The 26,507-nt window shown below is 45.6% G+C and overlaps 2 protein-coding genes and 1 long non-coding RNA gene across 4 annotated transcripts in view; 2 read left to right on the forward strand and 1 right to left on the reverse strand.

The window, feature by feature from the left end:
- The first annotated feature begins 5,102 nt into the window (after positions 1–5,102).
- VASH1 (vasohibin 1) lies at positions 5,103–10,501 on the forward strand. Its single transcript, XM_009280923.1, has 6 exons — positions 5,103–5,212; positions 6,317–6,373; positions 7,463–7,537; positions 8,621–9,002; positions 9,398–9,513; positions 10,110–10,501. Exons 1-6 carry the CDS (start codon positions 5,103–5,105, stop codon positions 10,180–10,182), a joined length of 813 nt encoding a protein of 270 aa, XP_009279198.1. The 3' UTR covers positions 10,183–10,501.
- A 48-nt stretch (positions 10,502–10,549) lies between these two features.
- LOC103900128 lies at positions 10,550–15,546 on the forward strand. The gene is made up of 2 exons (XR_657648.2): positions 10,550–14,377; positions 14,568–15,546. It is a non-coding gene; the product is annotated as an uncharacterized LOC103900128 (long non-coding RNA).
- Positions 15,547–16,066: 520 nt separating this feature from the next.
- Positions 16,067–26,507, reverse strand: part of ANGEL1 (angel homolog 1) — a 15,144-nt gene continuing 4,703 nt past the window's right edge. For both annotated transcript variants that reach the window (XM_019472490.1, XM_019472491.1), the window contains exons 5-10: positions 25,930–26,056; positions 24,931–25,041; positions 24,082–24,151; positions 23,481–23,644; positions 22,470–22,634; positions 16,067–21,475 (exon numbers count right to left, since the gene is read on the reverse strand). In XM_019472490.1, coding sequence (XP_019328035.1) covers positions 21,384–21,475; positions 22,470–22,634; positions 23,481–23,644; positions 24,082–24,151; positions 24,931–25,041; positions 25,930–26,056 — 729 coding nt within the window. In that variant the 3' untranslated portion in view covers positions 16,067–21,383. The remainder of the gene's footprint in view (positions 21,476–22,469; positions 22,635–23,480; positions 23,645–24,081; positions 24,152–24,930; positions 25,042–25,929; positions 26,057–26,507) is intronic.

Here is a 26,507-nt window from a genome sequence, read left to right on the forward strand (position 1 = left end):
CGTGGCGCCCGCGGGCCGGGGCCCAGGCGGGAGCGCCCGGGCCGGGCCGTCCCCTGCGGGGCGCACGAAGGGAAGAGGGGAAACGGTGGCATCCCGCTGGGAGGGGTCGCTCGCCTGACCCTCTTGGAGGCCAGGCTCCCCAGCTCGGGAGCGATCCCTCGGGTAAAGGGCCCCCGGGGGTGCTCTTGCAGGAAGCAAAGCCACGCTCTAACTCGGAGTGCGGGAGGGTGTCTGCGGGGCTCTGTCCTGGCGTGCCAGCAGCACCCTCTTCTTCTGAGGCCTTGCTGGAAAATGGACTTCAGATGGCTAATGTGTGAGCCCCCTGGGAGGGAGATGGATTGCCCTAAAGAGGAAGACTGGATGAATGATGAAAAGATGAGGAGAGTTAAATTTAGAAGAGTCTGAATACTTGAGGTGGGAGGGTAAGTGAGACAGGCAGAGGTGAGTCTTTGAACCAGAAGGAATTAGATTTGGGTACAGTCTCCCACACCAAAAGGCATTCTTGCACAGAACGGTGTCTGTCAGAAAAGAGACTCTTGATGCCAAAGAGTTTTAAGAGGAGTTAGCAAATGCTTGCAGAGCTTGTTGCTGGTGTAGGGTCAGATGTTGTGATTTCCAAGCGCGTTCCAGGCCTTGCTGCAGAGAACTCTACGAAAAGAGGAACCGGTGATGCTTTCACTTAACCTTGTGCCCTTGTGCCATACTGAAACTTTTGCATGTGAAGTCTTGTGATTGTTGCTATCTGTGTTGCACCTCGGCTGGAGAAAAATCTCCCCCTTTCATTGGCATCCTGTGAACAAAAGACACTGCAAACATTTGGTGTGTCACTCCATTGGCAGGTTATGAGAGCATTCCCATCACGCTAACAGAGGAAATTCAAATGCAAAAAGATGACGTTTTTTCTGCTCAGGCTTTTTTAGCAAGGACTTACCTCCTTGGGAAGGTAAGTTGAAGTATGCAAGAACATGCTATTATATAGTGCACAGGCAGTCCGTACTGCTTTCCATGAGGAACTCTGGAGAAGTGTGTGATGTAACATCCTTTGTGCGGTGAAGAGTTATAGGCATCTGTGGCAGCAACCAGAACAAATCTTGAATCCTGATTACAGTCCCTATTCTAACTCCACTAGACTTTTCCTCCCTTTTCAGATTTCCTTCCTCTCCTCTGACTTTGTCCTGAGCCTGGGTGAGGGCTGAAAACGTGTTTCAAATCAATCAGAACATACACTACTTCATTTCCTGACCAAAAGGGCTGATTTGGCCAGGAGAGGTGAGGGAAATGGAAGAAATAAGTTCACAAATGAGAGTCCAGTGCATGAGGGGAGGGAAATACAATGTTCAGTCTCTGGGGTTGGTCTTAATGTGAAGTACTTCCACTGTTCTCACTTTATAGTCTTAGTGCCAAAGAGTTACAGTTAGGGGACACAAGTGATATGAGCTCTTGCAATAACAGGTGAAATTGGGCTATCCGTTTTTTTTTGGCGTCTGCTAGCACCCCTGGGAACCAGATCTATAAACTCTATTCAGCGCTCCACAATCTGAGATCCCATTCCCAAGCTCCCCAGGCATACAGCTGAGAGGATGCTGGGATGCAGGAAGCAGCAAGGATGGATGGGCTCTGTTTCCCTAGCTCTTTTTCCTCTCTAGGGATGTGTTTTTATCTTTGAGGGCTGCTTACATCACCACCTGTCTCCGTGACATCAAGTTTCTTTGAATGGCTGATGCAACAGATGAGAATTAGGGCAATGAGTGTACTCTGCAGGGCTAGCTCCTTTGAGAAGCCAGGTACTGTCCATGTGCTGGAGGGTAAATAGGCCTTCTTAGGTGTTGGGAACTGGACTGTGGTTTGCCAACTCTGAAATTTTTGGCCTTGAACAGTAGCCAGTATTGGGTGTTGGGGGAAATAACTCTCAGAAGAGTTGTCCATAAACTAAACTTAATACCATAAAATTATGACTGCAGGAGGCTGTGATCAGATTTTATAAATATGTTCACAGATCAGCTGCAGGGGCCGTCTTTTACTGGGGTGTGAGAGCTCAGAGATCTCCTCTGGTCTCCATTTCCTTCCAGTAGATTTGAGGTGAGTGGGCATTGAGTGAGCCGTGCCATGGTGGCGGGACATAGCTGATTGGCCATGCATGCTAGGCTTGAGAGTGTCACCCTCCTGTAGGTTGTTTCCTTTCTAGCAACAGGGTGGGGTATTGCTTTGCTTGGAGCTCCTGGGACCATCAAATGGGTGCACACTGGAAATACAAAGTGATGTGTGCTTGCCTCATTAAGAAATGATGGATTTTAAATGAGGTAGTTATGAGGGCAAAAACAGGATGAGTTGCACTTAATGGGTTCATATATAGAGAGAGGGAAGAAATCCAGTTTCTTTAGTCACGCTAATAACTGGGATTGGTATTGCTCCCATGTTGCTTGCAAAAGTAAGATTAGGGAGGTGCTTGGATACATGTAAGCACCATAAAAGAAAGTTGCTAAACTAGGCTGGCCAAAAAAGCACCTGTGATATGGATAAGGGTGAAGCTTTGTCAGTGCCTCGCTCCCATCTGCCTTGTCTCATGTACAGCACGGTCCACTTAGTACATGAAAATCTCTGTTCTCAGGATCCCCTTTCTAAAAGCAGAGTCCCAATCCCATGCATATAGCCAGCCTGCCAGGATACATGAATCCAGGAGTGGGGTGATGCAACCCCTCCACACAAGTGATGAGGGACCAAGGACGTGTTCAGTCAGTCTGCTAAGCCTGGCAGAGGTATGTGCTCTGGGAAATCTGGGCTCTCTTCCTAGCTCGCTCTCCAGCTTTCAGAATAACTAAAGGGACAGCAAAATAGATCTGATTTTCTATCTTTTGTGTTACAAGTAAATTCCTCTCTGCTTTCTGGAGGATTGTGAAGACTGCCTAATATTTATAGCCCTTCTGAGATGTGCAGTGGATGATGCTGGGTAAGAACAAAGCGTTAGGGTCTCCCATCCTGTCAGTGTGGGATTAAGGGATGGAGGCCTTATTCCTCTCCTCCTGCTTCTATTGCCCCATTAAAATGCTATAGACCTGATGCAAAAGAAACTGTAGCCCAGTCTGGGCTGCAGGCCCAGATCTGAGAGAGAGAGCACGCTGTACTTTCATCAGTTTAATTACTTGAGGTGCAGGAGGCTCTTCTGCATTAACTAGTCCCCTGCTGAACTGGTTGCCATTACGCTGTCTCAGTGTTGCACAGTCCTTTGAGGAAAAGGGGATCTGGCGGTCGGTACTAGTAAAGGGAGGAGTAACTACCCGGAATCATTAGTCTGTGCTGTCAACATGCACTTAATCTGTCTGCCTCCACTCAAAAAGCATGAAAGTCTCCATGCTGAAGAAATGAAACAAAGTTAAATAGCCCGTACTGGTTGTTACCTCTTTCATTGTTTCTGCCTGGAAATGATTTCCTATGACTCAGTGTGTCAGCTCACAGCATCCAAACTGACTCAGCTCGTGCAGTTCCAGAGATGGCTCCATCCCTGCGCCGCTCTCTGGAGCCTTCCCTGCTCCTGCTGCGGCTGAACAAACCCAGTTTCACATCTGCTCCTGCCGTTCCTGTGCCGTCTCCTGCAAGTGAGCCAGCCGGTACCTCTTCTTGCTCCAAGCAGGGTAGGGAAATGAGGCACTGGAGATGGCAACTGGCACCTCCAAGAGGTGCTAGGAAAATGGGTACCAGTGGCCAAATGGTGCTACTTGGTTTTCCAAAAAAAAGAAAAGCAAGATCAAAACACGGGAGAGAAAATGGATAGAGACTGAGTTTAGCTCAGTGTTTACTTGCTGATGATGTTTGAAGCTAGACTGAAAAACACTTACAGATTACGGTTTCCGGAGGCAGCGACAGCCCGTCTCTCAAGGTTAAGCAGTCTCTGGTCCCTGTGCTGTGCGGGCACAAGCAGAGTGCGACCATGTGGCAAACCAGGACAGGGAACTGATCTGACTGAAAACTACCCATGCTTGCTGCCTCGGCTTTCAGCTGGTTCAAGTGCCTGACCTGGTTCACCAGTCACTTGTGCCAACCCAGGGCAGAAGAAGGAGGTATGGAAACGAGTGGTCCCAAAAATACACATGGAGGGTGATGAGTGGCTAACCAGCGGCGCTGGGTACAAAACTATGGCCAACAGAGGCAGTTGTGCACAGTGAGGTGGAAGGCCCAAGGGAAGATCTGGTTCTGACTCACTCTTTCGTAGCTGGGGATAGCCCAGCTCTGGGGGAAGTCTGAGGAGGAACTGAAATGCTAAAAACCAAACTGCTATGAAAAGCTGCAGCCTGGTATCAGAGGGGTGTGTGCAAGGCATGAGTTATCCTTCAGAGGGAAGATGCTGGGCTGTTTCTCCAAGCCTATCGGTCACACCAAATTTATGTCTTCTCCATTATATTTGTCCTGTGGACAAGACCCTTCTCTTTCCTTAGTCACATTTTCTCAGCTGCTGACAAGGCTGCAGTTATCCCCTGTGGAGCAAATGGTGAGGAAAATCTGACTGGACCCATAAGGCTGAGGCCTCAGAATGGGACAGCAGTCCGAATGGTGAACTTTCAGAAGTCATTCTCTGACCACACAATTCAAAACAACGAACGGTGTCGGGGTGGTAGTCATGATGCTGTCAAGCCTGTGTCCTAGCCAGTGCCGACTCACCTGAGATGCCAGGAGGCAGTAAGGGACTTCTATACCTTGCTTACAGGACTGTTCCATGCTCCGGTGGCTTTGGGGAAACTCATTCTCCATTTTTGCCTTTCTCTCTCCTTCTCCTGTTTTTGTTTTGTGCCTTCCAGTTTGCATACTCAAATGAGGCCAAGCTCCCTCTGGTGATGGCTTTCTTGTCTCCCATCTTGCCTTGTCAGTTAATTTTATCTAATTCTTCCAATGTAACGTTGCCTAAATGCAGGACCCTTTCAAACAGTTTCTCTTGCAGCTCTGTGGTGGTGCTTCATTCTGACTACAGTTATCGGTGTGGGAACAGAGGAATGTTCCTGGAGTGGTCACTTCGGGCAGCAAAACGGGGCTGGTTTCAGAGGAACACACTCCCTGTAGCTATGTGCCACTGAGTTCAGCAAGAAGCCGGAGAGGTTTGGAAGCAGTGATTTATGTTCTGCTCCCCATTTCAGATTCCCATACCAAGTGTGCCTGCGTTCCAGCCGTCCACCCCCATCCCTGAGCGCCTGGAAGCTGTACAGCGCTACATCAGGGAGCTTCAGTATCCTTTACTGTTACCTTAGTCACTGGTGTGATAATCCAGGAAGAGCAAGGGGACTTTCTTTCCCTGTGAAGAGCAGAAAAGCTCATTCTGCTGTAGCTGGAGCGGAACTGGAACTTGCTCCCTGAAAACAGGAAGCTGGACTTGGGATGACGATTTGTTTTGCTGCTCTGTTTCGTTTCTTTTCTGCCCAAGTTACCTTCTGATCTTGTTCGCTCCATGTAACAAATGGGCATGTTGTCAAGGGCCTTTCCCCACCACCCACCCATCTAGTTCAGTGGCTTTACAGTGCCATTTCATTAAAAACACGCGTATCTGAGACCCTGACAGCCGGATCTCAGATGGACTACAAAGTGTGTCACCTCACTCTTAAGGCATGGGTGAGCTGTGGTGGTGAGAAAACTGCCTCTCAGGTCATCCTACTCGAACACTCTTCTCTGTCTAAAGTACAGTCAGCCGCCCTGCTTTTGTGCATCTGTGGTATCCTGCCCCTTTATATGCAGAGCTGCCTGTGTGACTGTGTCCTGGGAATGAGATTTCTCCATCCCTGTTGTGCTGGACAGCAGGTATGTGCCATGCAAGCACAGTCTAATATCACTGATGAGATACAGAGCTAGCTCTGGCTTCAGCCCTAAAACAAGACAAGGCGGCAGACCTTTTGGCAACTCTCACCCATCTAAGGTGGTTGTGCTCTGGATTGGGTCCCAGTCAGTCTTAGAATAAGGTACCATGAACGTTTCAACGCTCCGTGTGTTCTGTGCAGACTGAAGCAGGCAGAGTTCTATCAAACTTTGTTCTGCCCTGATAACTGGAAAGCTGAGCAGAACATGTGCTGTCAGCATGGACCTTTCGGAAGTGGAGTGGAAACCTGTGTGTGGGGAGGAGAAAGAGAAGAATTGACAAGAAGGAAATACAGTGAAAATAAGGAGGGACTATAAATGGGAGAAAAGCAGGAGAGGGAGGTGGGAACTTTCTTGCGTTGCTGCTATATTTGTGGGATCGTGGCTTTGCTCTGAGAATAGCAAGTAACATGAAAGTTCTTCAGACAGGTTTTCTTCAAACTCTACTTTCCAAGTTGCCGAGCCCTTAACTTCTTGCCTCCAGGTACAATCACACTGGGACACAATTCTTTGAGATTAAGAAGAGCAGACCTCTGACTGGGTAAGTGCTGGCAGCCCCTACAGCATTTAATCCTTGCTTTAAGATGTTGGGGCCTTGCTATACCCACTGCTTTTTCTTCCACCCCACAGCCACAGTCTAGGTGGCACTCAGGGCTTTCAGTACTGCAGCTCCATCCTACTTTAGGTGACTTTATTGTCTGTTGCCTGAGGCACGGCTGAGCAGAGCTGTGTCTGGCCTTTCTCAAGGACAAGAGTAGGTTTTTTTGTCATGAATCAGTAAATCCAGTAAAATAACGTAAATGTATTTCAAAGATGTGCAGATTCTGCCTGCTTCTAATTGGAATATAACTATATGAACTTCTGATGGATTCTGAAATTAGGTCCTGCCCTAAACAAGCTTCGTAAAAGCCAAGTATCTTTACAGGTCTAACTTCATAGGTCCTGTGAGTGCCTTTGCAGAATCTAGGCTCACTAAGCTTTTGGTGTCTCATACTTTGAAGGAGAAGGGGAATTCTCCTGACTGCAGATTTTCGGAAGAGCTATGCCCTGTAAGTTCCTGGAGATAAGCACCTGATGTTCATTGACTCTCTTGGCCAGCATATTGAGAGTCTCCCAAGACTGGCTTCTTACTATTGGTCTAGTCCATAGACTTATGTGACCCCAAATGTCTTGTGTTGTAATCAGTGCAATGTCTCCTCATAGTATTCGTTGAACGGAGAGTAGGGTTGATGCCAGAGAAGAGGGCTTCACTATCCTTGAACCTTGTGAGGCAAACGTTGCTGGCTCTCGGTCCTTTGAAGCTTCTGCTTGTGGTCACATTGGTGTCCACCCAGAACTCACTGAGCCAAGTGCTGTGGTCTCCCTGAGAACAGCGGTTGGCCTAGTAGGCAGCTTTGGTGTAACTCACTGAAGGGAGTTCCTTGTAAGCAGCGACAGCATATGGTAGAGACCTGGTTTGGATTTAATATCTTCCTAAAGAAGATATTTTCTTCTGTTCCCTGTCCTCAGTGGGCCACCTTCTCTCCTGGAAACCTACCTTGCACATATAGTGCAGAAGGGCTGAACTGGCCGTACTTACATAGCACAAGCCCTCTAACTGTCCTCGTCTTCCCTTTGTCCCACTCTGCAGGCTGATGGACCTGGCCAAAGAAATGACCAAAGAGGCCCTGCCAATAAAATGCCTGGAAGCTGTGATCCTGGGAATGTATCCTTTCCTCTTGGAACTGTGCATGTCTGCCCATCCTTGTGTTTTCTCCTCTGCGTTCTTATGATGCTTTGAGGCTGCTGATAATATTGTCACCAAGCCCCACATCTCTCTGTTTTCCCTCCCCAATTCTCCCAAAAAAACCCCACCAATAAAATCCAAATCCAAGCAATTCTCTGAAATACCAGAACTAGTTCTTCAGAGTTGCTCCTCCTTCCCCAAGAAGGGTGGTGCTGCTCTGGACAACTCTACAAGTGAGTAAAAGATAAAGGAAGGATCTAAGGAACATCTAGCTAAAATATTAGCTAGAGTTAGGTCAGGAAGTAAGAGGGGCAAAAATATTAGCTAGAGTTAGGTCAGGAAGTCCTTTGTGGATAACATTGTTCCCTTACTGCAATGCTGCCTGCATGTGTTCTACATTAAAATAAGTTAGGGATCCTCCCCAACTTCTAATTATGGTGTATGTCACTTTACTATTATGTCTAACACTGCCTGCCAGCTTAGGCAATACCTTTATTAATTCTAGACATGTGTCATCTTTAAGTACACATCTTTCCTAGCTATCTTCCAGGCTTAGTCTACGTCACTCGGGCTATAGATTCTTGATGCACATTGGCAAAGCCACCTGGAGGGGCAGAGATGGCAAGTGAATGGTTCAGAAGTGTAGTCTGATGAGTATTTTGTTCTGAAGGTTCCTCGGTTTGTGTGTGAAATATTAGCTAGTAAAACAGATTAAAACAAACTAAGGAATAATGCTACAGCATTACAGTTTGGGAGCTATGGAATACAGTACGCTTGAGGTGTTAGCATTGCAACTTCTGCATCACAAAACTGCCTCAAAATTAACTCCCCTTTGTTAACTGTCTTGTTGAAGAGGCCAAGTCTGGTTTCCCCATGACCCAGATGAAAGTAGGGCAGCTTGCAATGAGCCGGACTCTTGATCTGGAGAACAAATCCTGCTTATGTGATGCCTGAATCAGTGGTGTGTCTGCTGAGGAGGCTGGGAGGGTTTGGAGCAGGAAGGAAGTATCTTGTCAAGAAAATGGTATCACTGGTTGTTTTCTGAATAATGGCTGCTGTCAGTTACCTCACCAACAACATGACCACGCTGGACCGTTTCCCCATCAGCTTCAAAACCCACTTCTCAGGGAACTACTTCCGACACATTGTGCTGGGGGTGAACTTTGGAGGCCGCTATGGGGCACTGGGCATCAGCCGACGCGAGGAGCTCATGTACAAAGCACCCGTCTTCCGCACACTGAGCGAACTCATCTTTGACTTCGAGGAGGCATATCGCCGCTGCTGGCACACTCTCAAAAAGGTGAAGCTGGGCCACTGTGTGTCCCATGACCCACACAGCGTGGAGCAGATTGAGTGGAAGCATTCCATCCTGGATCTAGACAAGCTAACCCGGGAAGACTTCCGCAAAGAGCTTGAGAGACATGCCCGTGATATGAGGCTGAAGGTAAGCAGCAAGGATGGAGTAGTTCACTGCTGCATCTGCTGTCTTGCCTGGCTGATGGTGTGCTGGGGGAATGAAGTGGCAGGAGGCTCTCCTAGATGGTGGTGGAGTAGAGGGTGAATTGGAGGCTGGGGGCTCTTTTCCTTTGTATACAGGCTGATCCCCTAACGGATGCTCGTGCAGTACTGCAGTTGCAATTAGCTTGGACTACATACAGTCCTTGGTGCCATAGCTGTCACTGTAGCTTGCTTTTTCTGGCTTTTGCATTTTTTATGCACTTGCCTTGCCTTTTTGTCTTTTATTCCCATATAATTAATCGTTGTTAGGCTTTGTGTTTGCTGGTTACTACTTGTATTGGTTTTCTGCTCATGTTGCTCTTACTTTAATTTTTCTGGCAGATTGGCAAAGGAACTGGGCCACCATCTCCCACCAAGGACAGAAAGAAAGATGTCTCCTCCCCACAAAGAGGTCAGGCCAGCCCCCATCGGCGCAAAAACAGCCGCGGGGACCGACGGTGAGTGGGGCTACTGGGCAGGAGACCTATCTAGAGCATCTCTGTTTTACTCACAGCCTCCACCTTGCTGTCTGGTTTTGGATCCTTCTGATGTCTTACTGGGGTTCTTTATAACAGGGGATGCTTCTCTGACCTGCAGTAGCATTCTTCCCTAGTCTGTGCTTTTGTGAGTTTATCATTGCTTGGGGAGTGGGGGTACAGCTGGGTTTTTTTTTGTTTTGGCAGGGAGGAGGAAGGCAGCTCAAATAGACAGTGATCTTGGTAGCTGATATTTAACTTTACGCAGGGGTCTGAGCTCTGGTGTCTCACAGACCTGTGCCCCAAAGAGATTCCAAAAATTACACTGTTGTCAGTGAGATTGTTTTCCTAAAACTGATCTGGGGTACCAGAGTGGACTTCCTACTCTTCCTAACCTGCATTCTCTTCTGTGGAGATAGTTGGGAGAGTTCACTGGACGTTGCAAAATAATCCTGCCCTCAATAGTGTAGGATAAGTCTGAAGCTTTCCTGTACCTGTTCCTGTGCTGCCATCTCAATGTGCAGCACTTCCTGACTGAAAAAACAGTTTCTGAATAGTTCTTACCCTCTTGCTTACAGGCCATCTGGTGAGAAGAAGCCTGCTGATTCCAAAGCCATGCCAGACCTCAATGGGTACCAGATCCGGGTGTGAAGAGAGCTGTGCCTTGTGTGCCTGGCTCCACAGACTTCTTGCCTGGCCACAGTTGGGACCTGGATCCACCTGCAGTGATTCTGACAAAGGGGACAGGGGAGTGGGAGCGGAACAAAGTGCTGATCTTCCCAGGTACTTCCTAGTGGGCCAGTCCCAGAGCTGGATCCCATGGGTCCCAGAGGATTCACCTGCCTGTTTCTGGGAGAGGTGTCCATCTTAATTCACTGAAACAAGTATTTTTAAAAAAAAAAATAAAAAAGATCTGTACATTGCTGGGAGTTTGCTGCAGGAAGAATATGAAGTGAGTGGGGTCAGCAGACTTGCTGTCAATTTTTTTGTGAAAAAGATCTGTACATTGGTGGGAGTTTGCTGCAGGAAGAATATGAAGTGAGTGGGGTCAGCAGACTTGCTGTCAATTTTTTTGTGTTGACAGCAAGTAGATGAAGCATCTTGTCTACAGTACTTCTTCCCTGTCTGCACAGAAGTCTTCAACCCATGCCAGGCCTGCAGGGCCGAGGGAGAAGTGATGCTGGAATAGGATGGCCCCCACATCTTCTGCAAAAACTCCTGGTTTTGTCATTATGAACACTTTGTTTAGCGTTGTTCTTGTGAGAGACAGGGCTGAATTTGCTCAGCCTGATTTATTGATCATACAAGGGCCTCTCATCCGGAGAAACCACATCTTGTGTGTTTAGTCCTGCCTATTTCAAAGCATTTCATTGTCTCTGAGGGGGGTAGACAGTGGGATGATGATGATCTTTACCCACTGCAATGCTGGTGAGCTGTTGCTGTCTTTTTGTGCTTGAGTGGGTCAGGATATGCCTATGCCATTGCCATATGAAAACAGGCACAGAGACCTCAATCGTCCCCGCAGCGGAGGCAGGGGCAGGCAGGGGCTGGTGCGAAGCCTGAACTTTGAGTCATCTCTTCATCAGCCTTCTCTCTATTAACTTCTAGTGACTGCTACTGTGAAAGCTTGTGGAAGGCACTTCAGTCACTGAGGTACGAGTTTTAAGAGTAAATAGTTAAAGAAGGATTTAATGATGTGAACAGGTTTTACAAGCATTTTTCCTTTCCACAAGGGTCTTGCTCCTTCCTCACTGTAGTGTTAGTGCTAGAGTTATAGACACCTGTTGGTGGGAAGCCCTGCTCAAGGAGATTGCAGCTGCTTTCCTGACAGCTCAGCCTGGAGCCTCCTGAAAGTAGTTCCCCACCCCAGTCCCAGAGCTGTACTTGTGTTCTGGCTCTCTGGATAGCTGCAGTATTTAACAGCACCACTTATGCTAGCCTTCCTCAAAGGGCTGGGCTGGGCCTTTCTGCCCACTTACAGCCTTGACTCTTCCTACACTTTTCAGGGGAGTGTTGTACTACCGATTAAGCAGTGTAATGCTTGTCAGAAATCTGGAGAGTTGTCAGACCTCTCTTTGAGGCCTAAGGCCTAGAAACAGTGGTGTTGCCAGAAGTCAGAACAGCATGGCCTTGAAGTGATCTGGACGCATGGATCTAGGAGATGCAAAAACTGAGCTTGGGAGTGGGAGTATCCTTGAGAGAAACTGAGTCTTGTTTTATCACAGCACTGACAAGGAGCTACACTTTCTGAAATACTAGATATTTAATTTTGTTAGAACTGGGCTTATTCTTTCCTGTGAATGTGTCAGAAACATGATGGAGCTTAGCTCTACCAGTTTTTTTGCTGCAGTATTGCTGTGCCACACCCTCATAAGCAGTGCTATTTTGGTGGCAGAGAATGGGTTCTTATCCCCAAACAAATCAGCTCTTCTGTTGAGTTAAAGCAGTGTTAATCCTTGAAGCACCACCCACAAGCGATTTAACTCAGGCCTTACAGGTTCCTAATTGTACATCCCTAACTGTGATGTAACTTGCAAGGCACTATATCCATACCACTGCAGCCTGTCCTTCCAAGCTGTTTTTGTAGTCTGTACTCTTCCGCTATGCTGTATGACCAGGAGGACAATCCATAGGGAGGTGGCAGAACTTGCTGCTGATCCAAGATAAGGTTAATCCAGAAAAGGATGCCAGTTTCCACAGTGCAGTACAACACCTGTCCCCTCCCCTGCACTCCAGCTACATGCAACAATTTGAAATTAGACCGCAGTAGCAAGCCAAGCACCCATTTGAATGTGTCCTCTGGTCAATTTTGTGTGGCTGTAAATTAACATATTTAGTGTCTGGATGCTAACGATGATGTTAGCTGTAAAGGTACCACAGTTAACTGTAAATAATATGGGTCACTTGGAAGCCACAAACTGCCTTTGCATAATGTTTGCTATGCAGCAGACTGAAAGTTCAGGTGCCACTGTGAATCATACGATAAATACAAGCAGCAGTCAGCAAGGGAGACTGAATGTCAGGTTTTAGTAAAGTGGATGAAATCCAGAAGAAAAATTATAAAAGCCACTTAGATAAAACTAGGATGCATCCTCACCATGACGGTTGGTTGGTTGGTTAGTTAATTCAGAGTAACTGGAAAGCTCTTGAGAATAATTAGTAGCTTCATACAGAGCACATTCAATAGCTGGAGACTTGAGCCTTCTTAGATGGAAAGGAGGGGAAGTGTGTTGGGGGGAGGAAGACTTCAAAACAGATGGGGCAAGTGAGGAGTCAGCTGCAAGCTAATGATGCTTTCTTGAGAGCAGGGCAAAAGGGATGCTCAGCAGTGTTAGATCACCAGGGCAGAATGGCTTAAAAAAAAATGCTTTGTTTGACCTGGTAACTAAGTGCTTTCCTGCAGGATGTAACCGAGGCCAATAGCTTAGAGAACCCAAAGGAAGTGGATGTTTAAGGAATGAATAACAGGTAGAGTTCAAGGTCTCTTAATCCTCAGCTGTAGCCAGACAAGAATATCCTCTTTCAAGGTTTAGCTGCACAATTATGTACGTTAGGAGGCATTTAATTCTTCTTATGTATCTAATGTTGATGACTTCTCAAGATGGACACAGGAGCACACATGAGCTCTCTACTAGGGTTACTATTTCAAGCCTTCTGCTATGTTTCTCTGTGTGGTAGAATTCCTGCCCCTTACTGTTTCTGCATTTCCAGTTTAGCAGATGGTGCAAGAAACTGGAAAATGACCAAACAATTCTCCCTTTCTTGCTCTTGCTCCCATCTTTGTAACAAGATGAATCACTTCAATACAAAGCTTAGCTTCCTTGCTAACAAACAAGTCAGCATCCCCCTGTGACAGAGAGGATTAGTGCAATCCAATTTTATGCCGTAAGAAACCTGAGGGTACAATGAAAGACGAACTTTTGCACTTCCACTTCTTTCCTCCCTCATCCACCTGCTCTGGCTTCTGGTCTGCCTTTAACCATAAGGAAAAAAAGGCTGGAGATAAGTTTTTTCACTTCTGCAGTCTTTACAGCTACAGAGAAGGAATAAAAATAAGGAACTAGACTGTAACTCATACTCCTTAGTGCCTGCAGAACAAAAAAGATGGATCTTGAGGAGCCCTATTAATTATTTAATGTTAACTATTAATATGATCGCTCATGTAGCTCTGGGGTGTAAATTTCACTGTTCAGTAGGTCTCATCTGATGTCTGTTCTGCAGTACAAGTCCTTCTGAACTCTGTGGAAGGGAACTGCATCTATACACTAGGAGTGGATAGACACTGCTTATGTTGTATGTGAAGTCTAGGTGAGCTTTGAAAGACTTGAACAAATGATGACCTACTATTAGCAAAACTATTTTAAATGTAATGCAAACCTTGAAATAAGAGTTCCTCTTAATACTTTTATGTAGACAAGTCCCTTGATACCTGGCCAACTGCAATTTTTTTAATGGATGAATGGATTAGTGAGCAAAACTTTCAGCTACAGTGTCACTCTGATATACAAACTTCATATACTAAAGAGCGGGGTTGGGTGTCCATCAGTCTGACACACTAGCCTTTTTTTTAACTCTGATATGATAAGCTAAATGAGTCTTTAGGAACTTAAGGTACGTTAGCAAATGTTTTAGCTGGGAGTGGAGTGCTTTTTTTCAGTTGACTATTTTACCTGTGTGCCATTGTTTGGGTCAGTACATAGTATGCGTCGATCTACCAGAATGACTCCAGAACTGTGACTGAAACATAGTTTCTGTTCATGCAGTAGCTGTATTGCTGTTACCAGATCTGCTTAACATGAAGAATTTTTTTTTTTTCTTAAGTATTTCGGGTGAAAGCCTTAACCAGGTGCCTGCCCCGTAAGGTAGGCTCACATGTGGTGTTGTATAGACTGAAACATGACTGTCCTTAAAATTGTGGAGTTTAAGAAACCATAATGAACAGAAGAATGCTCCTGTTGCCAAAGGGCAAGACCAGATCTGCCATGAAGAATTTTTTTTTTTTTTTCTTTAGTATTTCGGGTGAAAGCCTTAACCAGGTGCCTGCCCCGTAAGGTAGGCTCACATGTGGTGTTGTATAGACTGAAACATGACTGTCCTTAAAATTGTGGAGTTTAAGAAACCATAATGAACAGAAGAATGCTCCTGTTGCCAAAGGGCAAGAGTCTGGATTAGATGGGCTTGACCTTGCTCCAGTGGCTCTGGCTAATCACTTCAGGGTGATTGCTTTAGCCACTTGCTCCTTCTAAGTGAAGTATTTCAAGTGGTCCTGATGATCAGGCACTAGATATAAGCAGGAGGTGCCCTGTGTCCCATGCATACAGTGTGTGCAAGTCTGGCTGAAATAACACCGCATATTCCAGTGGTCTTGCACTGTTGTCCTGTCAACATTAAGACCTGCATTATGGATTTATAACTTAACCTAAGAAAGCAAGTGCTATTCTGGCTTGGTGTTTGCTCTGCCAGAGCAAGGTGGAGATGGTCCCTCTACAGCCAAGCTGAACTCCTTAGGGAATTTAATATGTCTGTTTTCTGAGCAGGTGTTTACTTGTATCACAACCACTCTCCTTCAGTGGTGCCCTGGCCCTGTCTGCTCAAGAGCAACTCAACTTAGGCCCAGAAGGCTACTGAATCCCCCGTAATCTCTGCAGAGCAGAGCTTCCCTCCAGGTTAGGGTTGAGATGGTGCTAGTGGGACCAGAATGGTCCCCTTCCATGCAAATCAGTATTCTACTCTAGCACTGATAGGGTGCTCCAAAACCATTTACATCTTTGTCACTGGTACAGCTCAGAACTAAGAAATGGAAGGTTTCTTTCTTTAAGAACAATATCATGTATGTCTTTTTGTAATTAATCAGTGTGATTCTGTGTTCTTATGTAGCCAACACAGAACTTGTATTTAGATTTAGTTCTTACTGCACTTCCCATAGCCCTCATGTTGATACTTCTTCCTGCTTCCTTTGACACTTAGACAATAAAATTCCCTCTGTACTGCTCTCGGCTTGTGCGGAGAAAACAAGATGTCTGTACTGTCTTTCTTTCCGATTTAAACTTTCCCATTATCAGTCAGCTGAGAAGTCAAAGGCGCAGCCTTGAGTGATGGTATCAGACAGATTGCGTATAGCTGCCCAGTACTTGCAACACTATGGACATGGAAGAACCCTCATTCTCCTTCAATCACCTGAACAGGTGAGTATGTCTGTACACACAGAGGCAGCTGCCAGAGAGTAAGAAGTACGTATGTGGCTGTGTAGCAAAGGCTAAAACTCACCTTTTCCTCTTGAACTCCCATCAGTCAGGCTAGATGGAAAAAAAAAGTCAGTGGATGCAGCAACAGAAACTTCAGTCTTGAAACAGTACTGTAAGGGTTAACACAAGCCTCTGCTTGCACCGCTCTACTCCATATGATCCAGTCTCCCTCCCTGGCCTGAAAAGCAATTCTGCTTAAGGTCTGTAGTTTAGTGGCCTTCCAGACTAATGACCTCACCAGGACTTCTCAAGACAAATGCCGGGTTAATAAAGGACAGTCAGCTGCAAGATTCAGTGCATTTCCCCAGCAAGGGGGATCCAACTTTATTGAGGCTATCATCTTTCAGGCATAACATACCCTTTCTCTCTAGGGAAATGAGTAGCTGGGACCAGGGCCAGGATGTAGGCAAGACTACAGCGCATAGAGGAAAGGAATAAACATCCCCTAACCTGTTACTCCAAAGGGAATGACACATGCAATAGTCGCTCTTAGCTAAGTTAATTATATGAACAACTTCTGCCCTGAGGGGAAGTAATTGCATAGCACCTAGTAGATGGTATGAAGACACAAAATAAGAAAGCCACTTCATAAGCCTGCATGGCCTGTGCTCAAGCCCAGGAGTTGACAACAGACTTCAGCAGCAGTTGAAGGCTTCTTGCTCCCCTATTAAATACTTAAAGATTAATAATATTAACAAAAAAAGACTAAAATGCTGTGACTTCTATAAACCTCTACCTCAGATGCTTGCTTGAAAATACCCTCTGCCCCACGTCTTTCTTACAGATTTTGCTAAAAATCAGGTAACTCCTAAACGCCCTATAGATGTACAGTTCAGGATGATTGCTAGACAATGGAGTGAGAACGGCAGAACAGTGACTTGGCTACAGCTGAGATTAAATGAAGACTTTCTGCTCCCTCTTAGATTAGGCTTTCCCCCCGCTACTGATAGTTCCTGCAGTTCTAGGTTTTTAAGTCAGTTAGAGATTACACTACTTGGACCTTAGTGAAAAACCTTTATTGGGGAAAGGATATACAACTCAGCAAAGCAGTAATTTAAAAAAATATTAAGAAAAAGAAACCCAGTCAGCTACTACGCTGAGAAGCCCAAGACTGCAAAACTTAAGGCTCTCACATGCCTAAAAGCATACAGAAATCCATTCATGAGAGGGTGAGACTTAAAAGCACCATTCATGCAGAGACTGCAGGATTATGGAAGGCAGAAGCGTATGACATGCTGTGGATAGCAGACCATTACAGACTTAAGTTACTCAGCTGAGCTGGCTTTCCTGGATTTTATTTTTATTTTGGCAAAGAGTGACTGCCATCCTATTTCCAACCTTACTCTGGGGGAGGAAGGGAGGAGAGGAATAGCTTTACAATAACTACTGCATTCATCTACCCCCGGTTCAGGAGCAGCTCCTGAAAGTGGCCAATAACTGAATAAACTTAAGACTGATGTAGAAGGCTTTCCATCCAGAAAGACTAAAAACCTAAGTAACATTGCTAAGGCTTGAAGTCAAGTCTTTTTTGTGTATAAAAGGAAAGATTGGATGGAACAAATGCATCTTTTGTTGTAGTACATGCCAGCGTCTAGTCTAGTCCTTCTCCCATTTGCCACCTCAGCACCTTGAAAGCTGCTGTGTCTGTCTAACCAAAGTTAGGAAAAAATTTTCAGCTCTACTATACAGCATTCCTATTCCCTTAGAGCACAAGAATGTGCAGTCTAGATCTCAAATAAAATAAATAAATTTAAAAATAAAAGGGAAAAGAGCTTCAAGACTAGAATGACATTTTCAGTGGAAGCTGGAGGATAACTTGCCTTGACAAGAGAAGCCAAACTTGTACAGCTGACAAAAGGAAGGAGCTTGAGGCATGCCAGCTGTTAAATCAGTCACCTTGGTTATCATTATAGCAGGTGAGTTCTCTACAGAAACTCAGTATCATACTTTGAAACACGATGCAGTACATTCAATGGCAGCAATCATGCAGCTTGTGCTTCTCAGCGTGACGGGGCTATGGAAAGCACTACAGGCCAGGCAGCTACAGTCTGGTAAGGAGCAGGTCATAGCCAGCAATTCAATTAACTTGCACAACAGGAAGTCTACTGAAAGGAGATGGTATCCCACTAAGGCTTATATGCAGCTCCTTTAGATGAGGATGAACCATGCATGAGATGTATTTGGATGAATCATGGATATGTCTGCAAATTCCTAACAGTACATCCAATAAACCTTCATCAGTGAGGTGGTGGCAATGGGAGGAGAAATTGCACTGTAGCAACACCCTGCTTTGCAGACTGGCAACACCACTCTCAAATATCATTAGGAGCAGGACACATACCTTGATCCGCTCTTAAAAAGAGATTCTCTCTGAGGTGCTGAACTGTTCTTAGAGCCTCTAAGAGACTCCTCAGAGAAGAGGAACTAAAGTCAAGTATATTTCAGAGTTCTGTGCTTCACAAAGCAGGTGGCATACAGGGCACTAATGATAAATCTTAAACTTTTTTTTTGTTTTATATTCCCATCTAAGTGTTGGTTTCAAAGCTTCCACCCCTCCCACTTAACTCTTCAGAGGTGAGGGAACCCACTATCTTACGGCTTGACACTATTTATATGTTGAGTTTATAATAAGACTTAGCCCTAAAGAATTCCACCCGTAGCTTTTAACTGAAGAAATACAGCTGCAGAAAAAAATAAACATCAGTAACTCAGAAAGATAACTGGATGTGGCAGTCATGGGAAAACAGCTGCTGGAGAGACACCTCATAAGGAAGAGGCATGGAGAAAGACGACCTCAAGCAGCAGCCAAGTTTCATTTATTAAGAAAAGGAAAGAAACTAGAGTAGTTATATTGTTTAGCACTCCTCCCATCCCATGTAATTGGGAAAACTGATTATAAAGGGCATCCTCCTGAAGTGATGAACTTAAAACTCTGAGAAAGTGAAGGAAGTCCAACTTCTATCTAAATAGCATAACTAAATACAGCCTAGCAGCTGTTGTCTAGCAAAGATACTTTGTCAAATCTGTGTTTGCCTCTACAGCTGCATGCTCCTGCAGCTTAGGAGACTGATAACAGGGTATGTATACACACTGCCAGTGGTCTCTGGCATCCTTCCCCTAAGTACCAGTCTCCCCGAGCTCTACATCACTACTAAGATGATGTAGATGATCCTACCTCTATGATACCTTCCCTTTCTGCGTATAGCAGATATTCCTGCTGTTCCACTTTCATAACCATTTACAGACCCCTCTGTAATTCATCAGAAAGCTGTGCTAATGACAACTAGTCATGCCTTTAGGTCAGGAAACAGTGTTAAGAGCTACATCCAGAACCTTAGTTCTGCATCCCACCATGAGTTGCTCATTACCACAGCCTCTTATTATATCACTGTGTGCTATTCTTAAAGCAGCACAGAACACATTATTTTCTCCCTATAAGTATATACTAGTTGCTATTTTAGAGGTAGGGACTCTTTCCATCCACCCCACCTCCAAACTTCTCCTATAGTCTCCCACAGCTGGAAGCATCCACAGGTCTCCAGATCCGTTTGATGTTAACTTCAAATTGCTCTGGAACACAGTTTTTTTCTTTCCTGAAACAGGCCAACTCTGTAGGGGTCTATACCAGAGCTTCAGGGACAGTGGCCAAAACAACCACAGCGATCAACTCTTCAACTCTGCCTTTGTTTGTCTGTATGCAGTCATTAGCAATGGTCCTGCATTTCTGCAATAGTTTCACCTATGAATGCCCAAGGAAGCACGTGTAAGCCAGGGCTTTGGGAGCTGCAGGTCCCTCTGGGAGCTTTCTAACCTTCAGAATCAGAGGACTTGCAGGCATTGTTCTGGGGTTTCTCAGCATGTGACTCCATATCCAGTGTTCAACAACTTAACCATTCCAAGTTCACACCATACTATTTCATGTATCAAAAGAGAAAGCATTAGCTTGACCTGTGGAACATTAGGTTTTCCAACAAAATACAGCTGGAACCTTAAAACCTCCCTGAGAGATGCCTTCATGCAAGTTACCCAAAAGAACAGCAGTGTCTTTAAGTAAAATGGAAGAAGCACTTGTGATTTTGAAGCACAGCTCCTACGCCTCAGTTACATCACAGGATTGGCAGGGTGCTTCAGCCAGCGCAGGGGCAATCAGTTCATCTGATGGCATACTGTGCCCACCTTCTGGGTCTCAATAGGTGGGGCAGGAGGGCTGGTTTCACACAAACACACCCCCCCTCATCAATTGACCACCAGACCTAGGCAGCAATTATAACTGAAAGCAGACAGCCAAAGTTGTAAGTGCCAACACTATGTGTCACAATGTTTTTTGTTTTGCTTTTGGTTGGTTGTTTTTAAACCTTTAGTGTCTTCCAAGTTTCCTATTACAATGTTACCAGCTGGTGGGAGTTATCTGCAACAAGGCTGCTTTCTGGCAACCTCTTCTCAAGCCTGGCAGAAAATAAAGCTCTCAGTTCACCGATTTTCCTTTCCTCCCCTCCCTTTACACATACAATCAATTACAAAATCAGAATAAGAGTACTTACAGAAATTAGTGCAACTGTCAGATAAACAGAGCCATAGAAATACACAGCTCTGCATCCCTCCCCACGTACAAACACCAGTGCCACACCAGAACCATTACCTGTGAAACTAAGGGCAAACAAAGCTGCAAACTTATTCACCCCCAGATTGCCATTCACTTATACAGACTCCTACGTGTTATCCCAACTGGGGTAGCAAAAGCCATCCACACATCACCAGGCAAATACCACACCATCTGGCAGGGGCAAGAAGGGAATATGCAGTCCTTACACAATCATATGGGCACAGAACACAATCCCCACACACACCCCTTGTTTCTGTACAGTTTACAGAAGTGAGCTGTAGAAGATCAGCAGTACTTGCTTTCTTTGGGAGGAAGGGAAGGGTTCCTGAATGCAAACCATTTTGCAAGACAAGCCCGATGCCAAATAAACCACCTCTGGGATTTGAGGATGTGCTGGGAGACAACAGCAAGGCCTACTTCTGTCTCTTCAACCCTCCTTACTACTATGTTGTGTAGCTAATTTGTCCTCTCCTCTTTCACATCCCAGCCAGCAAAGCCTTGTTGAGCAAGTCCTCAGAGAGTTCAGCTGCCAGGAGCACAAGGTGCTGCAGTTACTTTGTGGTTTTTTTCTTAGATTAGAAAAAATTTATTTTTCAATAAAGAAAGTAACATTTAAAATATGAAAATCCCCCAATATAACCCAGGAAGAGAGAACAGTATTTCAAGTCTCCTCGTACCTTCCCACAAAAACCTGAGGTGGGACCAGATTTCCCTGCCTCATTTGTGAACAGAAGATTGATAATGTTTCTGCCAATATTGCTCTCATCTCTCACAGAAAAACTGAGCACCAAATGTCAGGCTGAACTGGGGAATCTGCCCTAGGAACAAGTACAGTTCTATTGTTTTTGTACTGGCCAAGCCACTGCTGACAGAAGTACACTGATAGGACACCAAAGCTACACTGGGATCCAACCGATTGACAATCTGGCTCCAAGTTACACAGCCTTCCCCTCCCTCCCAACGCCTGTCAAGAGACAGGAGTCAGTCCTACAGGTTCTACCTACCTAAACACGGCTGGCTCCAGAAGAAGGCAGTAGCATGAACTTCAGTCTGGCGCAGGAGGATGCTACAGGTTGGCTATCTGACCCCTGGCAGGCTGAATGGAATAGGGAGGGCACAGAGAAAGAGTAGGGCAAGTGACAAATACCAGCTCTTCCACCTGATGGCCTCTCACATGCCTTCCATTTTCATCTCTCTTTTGGGACCTCCCAGAGCTATAGCCTCCTGGGGTTATCATGCCTTACAGGATGATTTTTTCCACCTGATATTCACTGGGACAATCATAAATATTTTTCCTACAAGTGCCACACTAGGTACCATTCTGAGACTGCTAGAAAGGAAGGGACCCTTCCCCAAGGCCTCTAGGCTTTTGCTGCAGTTCTAGAGCTCCTGTGGGTGGCTCTGTAGAACCCCTGGCTGCATTCCTGGCAATCCCATTCCCTGGTCCGTTAGTCACAGCAGGCAGCTTCGTGTAGAAACTGTTCAACTACACAAACCCTTCTGCCAGCAAGGCAGCCCTTACACATTATTAAGTAAAAGCCATTTCCAAGCAGTTAGCAGAGCCAACTCTCTCAAAGCCAATACGACAACTAGTCCTGGAAGGACCATACTTCATAAACTATCACTGAGAAATTAAAAGAACCATTGCTTTGGTGTGAAAGAATATTGGTGTATACATCCCCTGCTCCTTGGTAGCAATTAACCAACCAGAAGTAGGCAGCGTTGCCCCTCTCTTTCTCAGCTCCTTGAAGATCTCACACAGGGACAAATGAACATGGGAGTTATGTTGGTTCCCACAGCACTAAAACATCTGCTAAACAAAGCAGTGGAACAAGGATCCCTTTAAGAGATGGTAATGCCTGAATACAACTGGAAGCCCACTGGGAACACAGCTCAGCTTTGCAGAGGTCCACAAAATACCAATGCAAAAAGTGCTCCAACTCTCCCATCCCTGCTTTTTGTGAGGGGAGAAAGGGATTTTTAGGGCATGACAAGGAAAAGAGTCTTCTTGCAAGCAGGTTGTGCAATTCAGAGCCTCAACTGCTGTATTCAGAACAGCTTTTCTTTAGGAAAAGGGAACCAACACTAACGCTCTCTGAGGCTGGAGATCTCCAAGCCAAAGCTAGCCAGCAGGCAGAGATGATCAGATGAACAAAAAGGATTTGGTAAGCCATTTGCCAGCAACAGGACATCTTCAGAGAGAAGGGAAAGGCGGCCAAGCAGCTTCAGGGCTCCATCCTGGTACAGCCTGCGACCTGACAAAGAAAATGTAAAGAAACATCAGCCAGAGACTGATGCTGTAGATTAACTCTAACACTCAGAGGGATGCTTTCCTATTCTTTCCCTGATGAACAAAGACAGCCTGCACAAACACTGCATGCACCTTTGAGCCTAGATGTGAAAGCAGTGAGCAGCCTATAATACTGCTGTTCAATGGCTTCATATACTTGCAGGCACAGGAATCAAGTATATACTAAATTCACCAGGCAGCTGCTTACATGGGAAGTTCCTTTCATGGTACTAAGTCCTAGCAATAGCTTCAGATTCTCCCCTCAGGAGGAATTCATCTCTTCATTCCTAACCTCCTCCCCAAAGTTGATTCTGACATGATCCAAACCAGCTGAGAGACAGTTCCTGGATGCATTTACATGCAGTCTTTCATCAGCATAACTCCTGTTTCAGGTAGCAGAGAGGTGGTGCCGTTGTAAGGTATCCAGTCACCACTTTCTAAGGCCAGTGTGTGGTCTCAGGAAGACCAGAAGTCCAAGCTTTGAACTTAGGACCCAGCACTGCCTGTTATCAGGAGCACAAGTAAGATACTTATACAAAAGAACAGAATCCATTCTGTTCTAGCTTCCTCAAAAGTCTACATGAACCTAAGCTAAGCAGCTTCAGTTTTTCCACAGCAAAGATAAACAGTGTCTTCTCATGATACCTGAGCAAATGTTGCTTCCACTTTGTGCACCATTTCAGTCAAAGTCACACACTGTAGATCCACCCCAGCCTAATGAAATGCACTGCCCAATGCCGAGCTGCATTCTGGCATGCCTCGCAGCCCTCTCCCAAGGTCACAGGGATAAGCCCCGCACTGCCACACTCACCCCCCCTGTTCCCATTCTCCACAGGCTCTGCCGAGTAGAAGATATAATCAACGGTGGCTCCAAGCCCCAAGGGCATCGTTGTGACCTCCGGGCGTCCCCTCTGTGGCAGGAAGTGGCTGTAGACAGAGGTCAAGTTGAGGCCGTGCTGGATAACGCCTGAAGACCTGCACATGAACAGCCACAGTTTACCAAGGAAGGAAAGAGAATGATGCAGTGTTCAGTACTGCAGTCACAGCTGAAGTTGGATGTTACCTTGCTGATGCAACCATCCAAACTATTTCTACTTTGTGAACGCATAAAAGACAGTCTTTCAGAATTATTCACTCCACTTACACCAAAGACAAAGCAAACTATGAACTGCCTTTGTCTCCAATACCCAGTCCTGTCTATGCCCTTCATTCTTGACCTCACCAACACAATGCTGACAGAACAGTGCCCAGCTGCTGGGACAACCCTGGGTGGATCTGGCTCTTCCAGATAGCCCTCCTTACTCTCTTCCACCTTCACATTTATTTCAGTCTTTACTTCAGCCAGATTTTCAGTGCTCAGGAAAACGAGACTGGGCTTGAAGAGCAGGGCCATTGAAGGTGCACTAAATTACCTTGGGATGAATGGCTGGGGATCAGGGTGTTTCACCATGGCAGCAGGCCTGGGCCAGTGTGCAGGGCGGTCTGCAAAGGAGCAAAGAGATTCCAGCCAGACCTACATAGATCCTGGAAGAGGCTGCTCATCCCAAATCTCAGAAGCTTCTCCTGAGACCAAACAAATCTTTTGCCCAAGAAGAGCAGATAGCTTCCAGTCACAGGCACCTTAAAGAAAAATATTCAAAGGAAACCCCAGCTCTAAGACTAGCAGGAACATCCTGAGAGCAGATCAGTGCAAACAACTGAGAAGTCATATTCTGTCCTGCTAAGGACATGTCCTTAAAGCATTTAATATTATCAAAGCTCAGGGTACTTCAACCTTTGCTCTCAAAAGAAAGTTCATTTGCCTTAGCCTACAGCTTACTCAAAGGGTGTCGAGAAAGGCAGAACAGAAATGGCGAGAGCAGAACCAGCCATGCCACAAGGCCCAGAGGTGAGGCACTGTCTACTGGGTACCAGCATCCAGAGACATCTATGTTGTGGCCATTGTGACATTACAGTCTTCAGGTTTGTTCTTCCCCAAGAAAAATCTTGAAGCAGAAAAAAAGAAAAAAAAATTTTTTCACTTTATAAGAAACAGCCTCCAAAAGAGGCTGAATCTCAGTGCATCTCAAGGAACACAGACAGCGTGTATGAGGGTGGTAAGATTGTACTCCTCTGACCCTCTCATGGAATCCATTAGTAATCACACAGCCACAGAAGGCACCCTTCTGCCTTTCCCTTTTCTCACCAGGCATTACCTCCACCTCACTTTTCATCAAAATCGAGCTAGGAGAGTCACAAGCTGAAAAAGCTCCTATTAATACCTGGTTTAGCATCTGTCACACCTTCCAAGAAGACCAGCTGCGGTGGTCGTTCACAGGCAACATCACAAAAATGAAACTGGAGCAGGAAGTCCCGGCTGTACTTACGTCTGCCTGCAGAGAAAAATACTAGTTAAAAGAAGAAAATAACTGCAGCAAAGTCACATCTACACGGAACATCTGCATACTCTTTAGACCTTTAGACCTCTTAGACCTCTTTAGTTTGAGAGAGTTTTTTGTGCCCAAGTGCTCTGATACCATGAGAATGGGAATTACTTAATAATCTAAATGTAGAACAGAACAGATGTGTAAATGCAGAAGAACAGAGCACAGTTATTGCTATCCTTTTATCTAACGCAACAGTCATCATCAGCACCTTGATGAAACAAATTAAGAACGTCCCCTCTGAGACACCACAAGTTCAAGGGACTTTTAAGCAGATCAGTTAGTGTGCAACTCAAGGAAATGTCTGCCAAAAAAGAAAAAAATACTCTGGAGATCAGGTTGAATACAAGTTCTACATTCAAGATTCCAACAAAAGCTATTTAGTGTGGGCTCCTTTTTTTTTATCCTCTCTGAGGACAGTAGAGAAGAGTCATGATTGTAACTGGGCTCTTAGGAATGATTTCCTAATAGTGGTGTGCAAATACTGCTGAAAACCACTCCCACAAACACCTGCAGCTGAAAGCTGTGGCTGCTGAACATTGTTTACAACTGCACAAAAGCATAAGTCTGGGAATATGAAAGAGATATGTAGAGCAATGGTTACTGGTAGGGGAACATTCAGCTCCTGACTAGAGAAAGAAAATGGCAGAAATTGGGCTACAGCAATAGACTCCAGAAAAATTAAATTTAATTCATATACCAAGGAAATGGATAGAAGAAGAGAATCTTTGCCGAGTGCCTCATGCAACACATGCCCAAGCTACTCAGAGAGACAGCAAGGCCCACAAACTGTCCATCCTCAGCAAACTCATGTTCTCAGCGCACACTGGAGCTCACCTAGTTTCTTTGGCTGGCACAGGGTAACATATTGGCAGTTGTCCGTTATACCCAGTGAGCTCGGCCACAGTGGGGCCAGCAGTTTCCGTGAATACAACTGTTGGGAAAAGTCTTCCTGACCAGACACCTGCAAGGAGGCCAGAAGCAGGACAGGAAACATCAGCAACACAGAGCAGAACTTTTGCAAGCTATAGACAACGTACATATATACACTTGCCAAGAGCAAGACAGGAGAATGCCCTCATAGAAAGGCATGAACTAAGCTATTCAGAATATGGTGCAGCTATAACAAACCTTCAGCTGTGGGGGACGGATACAGTTAGCTAAAAGTCACCTGACAAGATACTTTGCAGGCATCTATTATTGAACTGATGATTTAGCTTGAAAGCCAATGATGTATTTCACAGAATCATAGAATCATTTAAGTTGGAATAGACCTTCAAGATCATTGAGTCCAACCTTTAACCTAGCACTGCCAAGACCACCACTAAACCATGTCCCTAAGCACCACATCTACACATCTTTTAAATACCTCCAGGGATGGGGACTCCACCACTTCCCTGGGCAGCCTGTTCCAA

Source organism: Aptenodytes forsteri, unplaced genomic scaffold (assembly GCF_000699145.1).
Source record: "Aptenodytes forsteri isolate BGI_AS27 unplaced genomic scaffold, ASM69914v1 Scaffold193, whole genome shotgun sequence".
NCBI lineage: Eukaryota > Metazoa > Chordata > Aves > Sphenisciformes > Spheniscidae > Aptenodytes > Aptenodytes forsteri.